Source organism: Staurois parvus, unplaced genomic scaffold, assembly GCF_062004578.1.
Source record: "Staurois parvus isolate SC_StPar_1 unplaced genomic scaffold, SC_StPar_1.0 ptg000229l, whole genome shotgun sequence".
Classification (NCBI taxonomy): Eukaryota; Metazoa; Chordata; class Amphibia; order Anura; family Ranidae; genus Staurois; species Staurois parvus.
The window spans coordinates 833,726-847,389 of NW_028318025.1; the positions used below are offsets into that span (position 1 = coordinate 833,726).

The window sequence follows — 13,664 nt, forward strand, 5'->3', positions numbered from 1 at the left end:
TTCAATAAATCAGCCCAACTATCTTTACAATGGACAAGCTGAAGGATAATGAGTTTATTTTTTTCTTTAAGTTTAAAAACTTTCCTTTGACCACCATCTTTATTGAAATACTTTACATTACTTGTTCCTCCACATCTGATTTTATTTTTAATATCACAGTTTAAAAGTTAAAATGCATAAAACCAATTTCTCCCACCCCTTCCCACAAAATGAATTTGTTCCCATGTTTAACATAAAAGTAACACGGTTGTAGAACATCATACAGCTTCCTCTGGGCTCCCAGTCCTTACTGATTTAGAAGCATTTGGCTGATTAAATTCATTTTTATCTATATCAAGCCAGTCACTCCTAACATTTATGGTTTCTGCAGTGTCAGCCGTCATCTTTAGCTTAAAAAGATTACTTTGTCTATTCTCACACTTGTAAAGGAACTTTGTGTTGGCACTTATCACATTCTGTCTAGACTGTTATGGTCCTTCCACATTCTCTGTTTTCCTATGTAACTACAGTATTTTTTCCTGAAATGTGCTTTAATGAAGAAAAAGAAGAGGTAGAATGTTTCCCCCTTCTTCTTATAATAGATCTTGGTTCATTTTTTTTAGAAGCCATCTGCTCTTTGCTGGCCAAGTTCACACAATACTCTAGTCTCTGACAGATTTATCGCAGTAATGTCTGACACACTGTAGATGCAAATTTAATTTATTAGCCAACATATCATCACCCTATCTGTATCCTTATATTACCTTGTCTTTTCTTTGTTTCTCATCTTGATAGACGGTCCAGTGTTCTCCATTATTACTGAAGGCGAGCTTGTAAGAACCTACAAACTGCACATGTCCAAAATCTTTAGCTCCTTGTGTAATGATCCCTGTGACCTTTGTAGGTCGAATGAGATCCACCTAGAAAGATACAAAGGCAATATTTCATTGTCAACAAAAACGTGGAATACAAAAACATGTCATTTTATGTTACAGATTTATTTTGGGTAACTGATAATGTACTTTATCTGCAGTGGCCATATTGCAGCACAGTACTGACAAGAGATATAGTGGAGACAGGTCAGACAGGAAGACAAAAAAGTGCCGACCATGAAACAGAGAGACAAGCAAAAAAGAAGAGATTAGAGATGAAGTATAGAGATGTAAAGGACAACGTAGACGAGAAAGATACCACAAATTCAGGCATACAAGTCAAAGGAAGTGGTAAAGGCATAATATACAATATACTGTTTGTACTTTACCTGTGACCTACCCAACTCTTTAAAGTGATCCTGTGTCATTGCTAAATGAACTAAAGTAACAGTGCAGGCAAAAAGCTGACAATATGAGCTGCGAGCACATATCTTTTCTGTCAGGTATTGTCCTACAAATTATGATCCCACAGGACAATGCCCAGGCTTGTTGACAGATAACTAAGGCACTGACCATTTTATTGCATGATGAAAGTTTAGGATTTTCTTCAGGACAAAACCTGCAAACGAATATATGTGCAGACAGCTTATGATATTAGATTTGCCTGCATTTCTACAGGATTTAGAATGCATATAAGTTTAGTTGTGAAGCAGACCTGAACACAATGTAAAGACTTGCTATCATATAGGGAACATCTCAAAATAATAATTGCGCTTAACCAGTGTCCTAAAAAAATAGACATTTTGTATTGAATTCCTCCTGAAATTAGCTTAGCACAGTCTGTGCCTTGAACCTTATAGCTGTATAGCTGCAGTGTGAGATCATTTAAGGCACTGATGCCTCAGAACTGCTAACTTTACTAAACTGTAAATGAAACTTGGAGATGCCACTACTTCTCTGCAAAAGAAGGTGTACCTGAGGACCTTCACTGTATGCATCACAATACTGTTTCATTATTTCTGCGGTTCTGTTCCTTTTTTATGTCGAGTCCTGATGCTTTCTCATCATGGCCCACCACTCTTTTATTCATCAGGGAAGCAAAGCCCTGCCTCTACTAAGATGGCCACCTCCCCGCATCCACACAGAGACACCATGCAGAATAACATACTATAAGTCAATAATAAAGAAAAAAATCAGCAGAAAGGAGCCTAAAACACTACTAGTGAACAGTAATTTTCCCTCTGCTTCCCTTTTTTTTGGGCACAGATGCCACAGTTTTGCCCTTCTTAAACTTGTTTTTCTCCAGAGGTCAATGATGCCTAGATGCCCAGCCCAAATTTTGCAGTGTCAGTTAAATAAACAATAGCTCTTACTGGCACACCTGAATACACCTATGTACTAGTATACATACAGTATTTCTGAAGAAGAGATAATGTTTTTATTTCATAAACTGTTTTAATAAAAAAACACTGCACTGTTGTAATTACAGGCTGACAAATGCTCACAAACAGGGGCGGACTGACCATTTGGAAACTCGGGCACTGCCTGAGGGCACGAGGTCAGTAGGGGGCCCTATGAGATGCCCCTGGTACCTTTTTCACAAAGGTTTTTTTTTTACATTATTAAAAAAGATAGCAATGCAGATGAACACTATTGTCTCAAAGTGGTTTATTTGAAGACTTTAATTTTCGTCAGTGGAGCCTTCAGCCTGCATGTGATCACCATGTTAGAACTGACATGGTGCTCACATGATCAGGAAACACTCTGACTGGTTCCTGATAGCCAGTTGGGACTGAGAGCCAGCAGCAATGGTAAGTGTGAGCTGCTGGCTCTCAAAAGGGAGAACATTTATTATTGTGTGGTCAGCACAGGGCATCATGCTGGGGTACATGAACAGACCTATAATTAGAGTTTACCCTTTTTCCATATGTTTGGCCTGTGCTGTGTTCCAGCTTTGCTTACATTTGAAACCTAGTTAGCATAGAATTTATCATATACAAGATACATAATTTCCCTCCCAGGGCTTTCGTTTTCCATCCAGGCATAGCTACAGTGTTACAGGGAACCACATAGCTTACAATCTACATAACCTGGTGCCAATCACAGACACACATACAAACACCCACACTTTAAGCTTCCTGCTGTTTTAGAGACAGGTGGAAAGAACAGATAATTGCTTGGCATAGAATCACATGTGAAGAAACTTTTGTCCCATTCAGAATGATAAGAAAAGCTTAGAGAAACTATCTTCAAAATAATACAATCTTATATAAAGACACCGTAAGTTGACTTTCTGATGTGGATATTGACAAAGGTTCCTGAATGCAATAAGTATAAAACTGACTGATTTCCTTCTTTCCTACTGTTGCCTTTTAATAAATAAGGAAGGCTGACTTTCAAATACATTTATTCAAATACCAGGAACCTGTAGCATCACAGATGTATTCTTAAAAAAAATGGGGTGACATAATCTGGAACATCTGTGTCATTTTGTTACGTCTAACATTGTGTGTGCACAAGACAGTCATGGTGGGCTCCCAAAGCTTACACAATTTCAGTATGCAGGGAGGAGGAAGACTGCTGAGGAAATAGGATACAGAACTGAGGAAAAAGCAAGCATGATGTGGAAAACGGGGTAGAAATTCAGAAGATTCAAATCACAAAATAAAGAGAAGGATCACAAGTAGAACAATAAATAGATAAATGTGAAAGATAAATGAGAAAGCAGGACCAAAGGAAAAGTCTGGGTTAAAGTATACATGAACCATCGCCTTAAAAAACAACCCATTCAGTTTAAAATAGAAATGAAAGGCAAAACATTTGTGTATAGATATAAAAACATTACAAATACCTTTTCCCCTTTTTATAGGTGATCACATGAGGATCACCTATAAAATGCATAGGGAAGCTCAGAGAGCTGGGGGAGGAGAAACAGGAGCACACCGATGAATTGTTTTGCGGGGGGGGGGGGAGATATTGTGTAAACACAATTCTGATCATTGGGGGAGAGGAGGTCTATTTCTCAGCACAGCTAGAGACCTGACCACTCTGTGCTCTCATGACTAGTGTGATCTGTTTTTTAAAAAGCAGAGGGACTAGCAGGAACACCAGGGATTTCACACAAAGGAAGCAATACAAAGAGAACAGGATACTTTTTCATATAAGTACATGTACAGCAGGCACGTATCAGGAATTTGAAATGTTGGGTTGGTTAAAAGAGAGTAGATTTATAAGCATTGATAGTTTTGGTTGAACACATGGGCAAGATAAAGATAGGTGAACAAACAGGTAAAGCAGGAGAAGGTGGGAAGTATTAAATAACTCCCACTTGTAAAGCAAAGACATTCACACACAGCAGCCAACAATTTGCTTGGTGGGTTTGGACATATGTTGCTGTTGTAATGGTGTTTGAGTGACAGTTGAAGCAATGTTTGGGTCATTAATCTAGGTTATTATTATACAGGATTTATATTGTGCCAACAGTATGTGCAGCTCTTTACAATATAAAGAGAGACAGTACAGTTACAATACAATAAAATACAGGAGGGTTAAGAGGGCCCTGGTCATAAGAGCTTACAATCTAATAGGGTGGAGCAAGCAGTAGAAAAAGTTATAACTGTTGGGGATGAGCTGATGGAAGTGATAAAAGTTCAGTTCCCTAAAGAAATTAGTTTTCAGGGATCGCATAAAGGCAGCCAGAGGAGGAGATAGTCGGGCAGACTGCTGTAGAGAGTTCCAGATGATGGGAGAGGCTCTGGAGAAGTCCTAGAGATGAGCATGGGAGGAGGAGAAAAGGGAACTTGAGAGCAGGAGGTCCTGGGAGGAGCGAAGAGGATGGTTTAGGTGATGGGGACAAGATTAGTAATGTTGCTCAGGGCAGAGTTGTGAATGGCTTTGTATGTTGTTGATAGTATTTTGAATTTAATATGCTGGGCAATCAGAAGCCAGTGGAGGGATTGGCAGAGAGGTGTGGCAGACACTGAGCGGTTGGTAAGGTAGATCTGGAATTTGTACTTTTCCACACCTGTGGAAGCAGATGGGTAGCCCTTACTGATGCTCTGACCAACGCTCACTTAATGAGTTAGAGCCATGCAGTATAACTATACTCCAGGGGGCAGATCCATAACAGCTTGGTCTCAGTGAAGGTGGGTTAGACAACAATGGCCATTAATCATCCCAGAAAATTGAGGACAACTAATGTCAGAAAAGAAGTACTGCAAGGAAAAGCTCCAGATTGAATGTCAGTATTGCAGAAAAGGGTGTTTTTACATTTTATCTTTTAAAGAGCTATTAATTTGTGATTTTTATGTTTGGCTAGAGGTCTGCTTTAAGTATTTGTTTTATTATTTTGCATTGCTATCAAAACAAAACAAACAATAAAAGACAACCTTCTGAAAAAAAGTGAAATCAGTCACTGAATTACTTATACTATCCATAAAGCTTTGTTTGGATACTAAATTAATGAAATAAATACATTTTGTGTATTGTATTTCATAGTGGTATGATGTTACATGACCGCACAATTGTCATTCAAAGTGTGACAATGCTGAAAGCTGAAAACTGGCCTGGTAAGGAAGGGGGTTTAAGTGCCCGGTAGGCAAGTGGTTTAAACATGATAGGTAAAGTTACACTTTGTAAAGGTTAAGAATGATTACCGCCATTATGGTGTTGTGAAGTGTGTTTGCCCTATACACATCTTGAACTGAAACTTATTGTTTATTATGTCTCATGAATATATATGAAAAGTTTCAGATATAAACACATGAATAAAATGACTAAACACTGTCTGCACAATAATTTGATTGATAGCTAAAAGTTGCTTCCAAATTCAGCTAATTTCAAAATTAATGTCTGTCTGTTTAATACATTGCAGTGAGTAAGTAGTAATGATCATGACATTTAAAGTGCAACTTTTATTCTTCAGGGTACCTGAGAAAATCAGTATTCAGGAGAGGAGACTTCGGGAAAAAAAAACATACCTTGAAATGAGTTAGAGAAAGTTGCAAACTCCCAACAGGTTTCTGGAAAGTGACATTCTCCCCCAATAAATATCATTATTACTGTACTGCTTCTCTCTTAGATAGATGGGCTAAATTTGTGCTGGCGCAGTTCACAGTTGGCATTTTTAAGCAAATTACATTATAAGCTAAAACCAATTTCCTTTCATGAAGAAAGGAATGATATAGCAGCTACATTTATTGAACCACTGTACTTTACACAGTTACAGCCTTCAGAAACACTCATAAATGCTTCTCTTGTTTTGCTCTGTGTTCGTGTGGAAAAACTCTCTCTCCGTAGATCAATACTTTAAGGAACAAAAAACATCTTTGTTGCAATGAAAGGCTATTACATGCCAGTACAAATGTATACATTATACAACCAGCTTCCCTTTACATGATCAATGAAGAATTCGGGTTTTAAATGGTCTCCTGAGAAATTAACTTGGTCATAAAGGATTTCACTGTACGCGTAGCTAAAATTTCTTTTCAAACGTTATCTTCCACACCATTTATAATTATGAAGCCAGATTTTGTGACGGTAATGTACTTGCTTTGCACTATAAAACAGGCATTAAACAACTTTTGAAATCAGGCACAGCATTTTGGGTAAGTAGCTCCAGGTTATTTGGCTGAAACTTTGTTTATAGTTGGAAAGACTACAGTGTAGTATACAGTTTTCAGGCTCAGGTTTCTTCATAGGAAGCTATATTACACCAAGTAATGGGAACCTTTACAATTCTCATTTGCATTTCCATCACCTATAAACTTTAACTTTACTTCTGTGGAAAAAGAAAAACCTGACTGGTGAGGCCACTTTTATGTACGCTCCAAAGCACTTTACTAATGAACAAAATAAAGAAAAAAAAGGTGCTTAGTTTGCATTTTAAAAATTGTGCCGTTTGCAATTCATGTAAAGTTATATATATATTTTTTTGTTTATTAAATATTTGAATATCTTATACATGTTCTAAACCTGGATGTCCTTTTGCATCTCTTTATTTTATTGCAACTGGGAAAATATATGAACAGCACATTTTTTAATACAATTGAGTTACGTTACTAAAAGAAAACATGCCATTCACTTTGCAAGGAAATTTTCCATTAGCTTAGTGAAGGAGGCAAATCTCTAATCACTTCAATCATCCAAACATGTGCAAGCAAAAATACTTTTTTATTTTGCTTGACTGTGAATGGGTATTCTTTGCAAAGTGAATTTTCACCACATTCACCAGGCTAAGGGCAAATTACCTTGCAAAGTGAACAGCCTATTTGACTATAGTAAATCGATCCCAATGTGTTAGGTGATTGAAAAATACAGCAGAATTGAAATAAAATATAAGAACATGACTCAGTACCTATAGTTTACTGAAATATTTAGAAATGTTTCAGAATGAGAGGTGTGGTGGGGAAGATAAGATAAGGGTAACAAAGTCATATGTCTGTTTCTTTAGGTGGATTGTTTTGGAGTTTTTTTCACAGCTAGGGGCTTAGTTTTCTACTGAAAAACTTTATCCAGCAGACCCTGTTCTGTTCATTAAAAAAATAAATTTCAATGCTCCTTGTGAGCTGGGAGGAACATAATCATTTCATATGGCACATGGTAAATTATTTGTAAGCCAGATACACCCAATAGAAGGGCAATAGCTCACCAATAATTATTATATTATATTATAATGAAAGGAAGTTGGGGATCCCCCCATATTCTTTTTGACCTCAGAAGCATGAAATTGTTGATTCCTCCTCTATGGAGCATGTATCTGTATGTGAAAATGATCACTTTCTAAGCTAAAAAGGACTAATTGTTATAATGCCTAATTATCATAATTAAAAAAATACATCTTTTTAACATTGACCTATGCATGCTTAAGCTAAGCTCACACAAACTAAAATATTTGTAGGTTAATGAAACATCTGATAACTCAAGATATCTCCCAATAGGGACTGTCTAATCATAGACATTCAAATCTTGATCTGCTTCTGGCTGAGGCCCAATAAGTTGTCAAGTAGTTGACAATTTAGCCAGCTATTCCATTTTGCATTCATTTTGTTATAGATGAACATGAAAGTTCAGTAGGGTAATCAGGCCACTGCAGTTCTGAGGACACACATACAGACATTTAAATGCCTACATGCCACTATCTAATGGTGTCAACCTAAATACATACAGTATGAAGTGGATTTAGCTTTCTTTAACCACTTCCCGCCCAGGCATCATTTAACTATATGATTTTGGTCCCTCTGGGAGGGGTTCATATGACGTCCTTCCCAAATCGCGCTTTGGGCATGCCTGCAGGGCCACGCTGTGGCAAGATCCGTCACCGGCTGTGTACCTTGGACACGGCAGATGACAGATCTGTGTACCGGCCCCACCAATCACAGCAGGTCACATAACAATTGTATACAATGTATGGCTTCCTTTCATGCCATCCATTGTATACAAGTGTGTCTAGCTGTGAATGGTCACAGTGATCACATGCACAGGTTTGGCCAGTCACAGCCCATCTGTGTCATGTGATTAGCCATGGCCAATCATAGATAATCACAACAAAAAAACCTGAATGAATTGATTTCATTCAGTTAAATGCTTGCTTATAGTAAAGAAATTCTTTGCTATAAGCGATCAAATTGTGTAAAAAAAAAATACAGATCACTTCCCCAAAGTAGTACAATGATACTCTGGTAACATTACACTACTTTTTTCATAGTATAATATGAAAACAAAATCTTAAAAAAAGAGAAAAAATTTAATAAAAAATTAAAAACATTTTTAAAAAATATTTTTTTTTTCGTACTGTCACCAGTCAGTGTCCCTGATCACCATCACACCAGTTATATGATGATGCTGTACTGCACTGGTGACAGTATGTAAAAAAAAATTGTGAAAATAATTTTTTTAATTTCTTCATTTTCCGAAAAATTATGACAAAAAGATTACAACTTCAAAAAACTCACAATGCCTCTTATGAATTACGTCGGACTGTCTACTTCACAGGGGGATATCTGTACTGTTCTGATATTTTTGGGATTCAAGAAATTAGATTGGCCGTCAGTACTTCAGGATTGATCAATTTTCAGATATATCCCATAGTTTGTGAACTCTATAACTTTCCTACAGACTAAATAATAAACACTGATTTAGGTTATTTTCACTAAAGAAATGTAGCAGAATACATCTTTGTCCTAAATTTATGAAGAACAGTTATTTATTTGCAAACTTTTATAACAAAGAAACGTGTTTTTTTTTCAAAATTTTTGGTCTTTTTTTTGCTAATTTAGCAAAAAATAAAAACCCCAGTGGTGATTAAATACCACCAAAAGAAAGCTCTAGTTGTGTGAACAAAATTATAAAATTTTACTTTGGGTACAGTGTTGCATGACCGCGCAATTGTCATTCAAAGTGGGAGGGCGCTGAAACCTGAAAATTGGCCTGGGCAGAAAGGGGGTAAAAGTGCCCGGTATTGAAGTGGTTAAACAATACTGGTTAACCGAAATCAAGTTGAGACAGGTAGTCCTTAGAATTAATCATTGACTGGTTACACTTTTCTTTCCCATAAAAACGGACCTTCCTTCAGACACTGTGCTAATGCTATAAGATACCATGAGTAAATAATAGAACATTCACTCTGACTGTGATTCAGTAGACCAGACCTAATTATTCACTTCACAGGGTCAATACTCAATTTCTCCAACGTGTACAGTAAGTGAATTGATAGAAGTGGTCCAAAAGGGTTCTGTAGAGTAGGAGTAAAACTCCTTCATTCCTGAAGAAGAAAATGCATGTTTCCTTTCCGCAAGGTGACCAGTTATGCCATAGGGAGTTGTGGTGTTGAAATGTTCACCCCCTGTAATGTAACAGGACAAATATGAAAGCAATATATCTCCTTATTATGTGCTATCTGAATAAGAAAATATATATTACTAGAAAGGGATGCCTTTCGTTAAAACAAATACACCTCATTTTAACTTTCAATGCTGAAATTAAAACCATTAACTGGTTCTTTGTGTTTCAGAGTGAACCAGATCCAACAATAAAACAAATTGGCACTTCCAGGCAAATGCCAGCTTAGAGCAAGGGAACCAGATTAGTGACATTAGTCTATCTCACGTGTATCAACTGATTCATCTCTAGCTATAAGCAAGTAGTTCATTTCAGCACAGGGCTTTCCGTGCTGACAGCTCAGGGTTGCAAATGGTATATATGTAATAACAGGAATTAAAGTACAATGTAGAATTAGGAATTAGGATGAGGGATAAAAAATGAGGGACAAAATAAGGCTGTAGCGAAGAATGTGGCTACAGGTGGGTAAAAACTGTGATTTGTTGGTGGAAATGAGTGGGGGTTGAAGAGACATTGATTATGGCTCATTTGGCTCTTTCACACCAGAAATGTATACTGTATTAATGTCAATATGTAAGGTACCACTATCAATCCAGTTCTGATGTTCTGATATCATGGATACCAATATCAAAGGAACGAGTTGGTCTCTCACTGAACTGTCAATATTCCTCTACTAAAATCACTTTCATTTTTCTTCTATTGATATTTTGTAATGTCTTTGCATAGAGGTATGACATGCATCACAATATAGACATCCTTTCTTATTATTTGACCATATGCCCCTAAAGAATTCTCTGAACAACCTTGCTGGTATAAGAACGTTATGATGTATATAGTTGATGCTGAATAAGGATTTGCAGTTTTCCAAAATGTATCTTGATATACTTTTGCATACTTGAGCTGTGCTGCGCTTCCCCCTGAATCTTTTTTTTTTCAAAACATTGTTTTCTCAAGTATGCTCAGTTAAAATAAATATATAGAACCTACTGAAATACAGAAACATGATATATCCCAAACCTTTATATATCAGATTTCATTGTTATGTTTGTGATATGGCTCCTGTTTGAAACTCTAATCTTTATTCCCTATATGTATATAGTGCTGACATATTATGTAATTCTTTATGGAAGTACACACTTCATTCACATCCGTCTGTGTCACTACACCAGCTTCTAATGTCCCTAACAATATACACTTCAGGATAAATAAGGTCAGACATAATTTAATCTAGCAATTGTTTTTTGGGTGAGAGCCCACACAAACACATGGAGGACGTCCAAACTCCATCATCATTGGGTGCTCCTTAGTGAGTTTCAATGTTTATCCCCTACACAGTCACACTGTTTCTCTATTATAAAGAGGATTATGTGCATAATGATCTAAGTCACTTTAATGTGCTACTTGGACAAGGTGGAATGAATTGATTAATGAAAATGGCAATTATGGCAACCCAGATATAAAACTTTCTGCACTGGGTTATTGGTTATTGGCAGGTAATCAGTATGGTTAGTGCCCCTACCACTTATTGACTGTGCGTAGCCAGCAAATCAGGGACACATAATCCCCAAAAAGGTTATAGAAAAACAAGTTATTATCTGTAAACAGGTACTGCGCATGATGCATTCAAAGCATGATGCAAACAAACAATATTTTTACTAAAGTTTTCCATAGCATGGGTCAAGCTTTTATTGTTGTCTGTGTTCTCATTGGGGAGATTTTCTTATGCTTCCTATACCATTATCACTAGGACAAGAAATGAGTTAGCACAGGTGGGCAAAAGGCAATAAAAACCTGACAGAAGTTCTAAACAATTTATTGTCTTTGCCCCCATCAGAGAGGTATCTAGTTACTTCATTTTCTGTCTAGCATTAGTCCTTAGGAAGTGAAAATAAATCTCCCCAAAAGGGGTGGCACAGACAGTCAATGGGTAGTGATGTTTCCATGGGAGACACCCACTCCGCTGTGTGTAATTCCTCTCCAGAAACTGCCCTGCCAACTACTAGTGAAATGAGCTCTGACAAGAGTAATTTTGATATTGATAAAAAGGGAAATGTATTGATGAATTTGGATTGTCTGATTACTGTGTGTGATAACAAAAAGAATAGTAGACCAGGTGGTCAGTTTGACATGGTAGCTGGTCATCCTGAAAGAGGTAATGAGTGCTTAACAGACACAAGAGAGGTTAAGAGTATAGTAATAGGCCCCCTACAGGTTCAGGAAGGTCACTCTGGAAAAGTTTTCCAAAGGTCCAGTAAACGCCCAAGTTGTAAGAATGAAAGGTCTAAGGGAACTGGCCCAAAGCTTAACAAGGGGATGTTAAAAGAGTTTGATGCCACAGTAAAAGAGCCCGTGTCTGTTACTAAAGGGTTTAAAAATATATCCCCTGTAAAAGTAAATGAAGCAAAAAGGGATGGCCTAGAGGAAATTGAGGGAGCACGTTGTAATATTACAGGTACCAGGCACTTAAAGCTTAGGAGGCAACCCCAGGTTATAAAGGGTACTGAGATTTGTAAACCCCCTAGTGGTAAAAGGACTAGCATAGTCTTAAGGAAATTAGAAAGACCGCGCTTTTGGAAGCGCACTCTTAAAAAGGCACGGGGATGTCGTAGAGCCCAAGTAAGGGGAGACAGGGGAAGTCACCTCTTGGGGCAGGGAGTAGTGTCTCCCTTTGATGAAAATGAAGTCAGCCAGGATTGGCCCTTTACAGGTGATAGCCCGCACAGAAGGTCTAAAGCAAGGGTTTTAGGTTTGTATGTTCCGCCCCCTATGGGGTCAAAACAAAGGGGGGGGATATGTGGCAGTGCGGTGTCCTGCCACGGTCAAAATAAAGCTGAAAACCCTGGATTCTCAACCAGGCAGGTTGAGGGGCTCCAGAGAGTTGATGTACTGCAGAGGAAACTGGCTTTTCAGTTTCCTCATTTATTCATTAAGTCTGTTTTGGGATCTGGAGCCTGGAGATTTCAAAGAGATCTGGGAGGGATGAAATATCCAATCCGGGGTCCGTGTTTTGAGAACCCCCAGCACACTGATTGCACAGGTGTGTGCAGGCCTTTTTATAGAGGCCTAACCATGGTTCTGGGCTCCACCCCGGCAGATAGGAGTCAGGAGGGCTCCACCCCGGCAGATAGGAGTCAGAAGGGCTCCACTTGGAAGACAGGAGGTCACTGCCTTGGAGTCAGGTGGGCTCCACCTAGGAGAGGTGGAAGCCAGACTAGCTGTGTGCTAGTGGCCATAATCTGGGAAGAGTCTGCAGGAGACAGACATTGAACTGTGTACAAGCCAGGAGGCTGAATACTGTTAATTTGCTTGATGTTGGATACCCCTGCGTGGGAAGCATTTTTCTTTATGGAACTTTTTTCTGTTAAATAAAAGTGGGCAAAAAAGCCCTTAAAGAAGCGAGTTGCTGTGTGCTTTAACAAGAAGAGCTCTACCATTTAAAGCGAGTTCCCACAATATATATACTGTATATTGTGACAGTGTGGTGATCTGTCACGATGTAAATAGGATATTTTGCTCAGGATTCTCAACAAGGTAGGTTGAGGGGCTCCAGGGTGCTTGTTTAAGTTGGTACAGCGTTTGTGTGTGAATGGTCAAGAGGACCGAGGCATAAAGCCTGAGCAGCGGTGCTGCTAAAGAGAGCCAGGAGGCTGAATCTTTTTCTTTTGCATTGATGGTAGATACCCCTGCGTGGGAAACCTATATTTGATTGACTTTTCTTGTTGTTTTTAATAAAAGTGGGCCAACAAGCCTTTAAACAATAATTTATGGTGTGGACTCACTGGTAAGCGCCACCCTGAGCTAAACAACCCCCAAATATCAATATATATATATATATATATATATATATATATATATATATGTATATTCTCAAGGAATTTAACGCAATACAAAATAATTTTTTTTATAATTCTATTACTAGCCTGCTCTCTATCCAGTTTCTTATACTTTAATCTTTGTTCAGCAATAAAAATACCT

The 13,664-nt window shown here is 37.9% G+C and overlaps 1 protein-coding gene across 1 annotated transcript in view; it reads right to left on the bottom strand.

The window, feature by feature from the left end:
• The window catches only part of EDIL3 (EGF like and discoidin domains 3), an 841,943-nt gene that overhangs the window by 33,296 nt on the left and 794,983 nt on the right, over window positions 1-13,664 (bottom strand). The window contains exon 10 of the mRNA XM_089679626.1: window positions 744-899. Coding sequence (XP_089535752.1) covers window positions 744-899 — 156 coding nt within the window. The remainder of the gene's footprint in view (window positions 1-743; window positions 900-13,664) is intronic.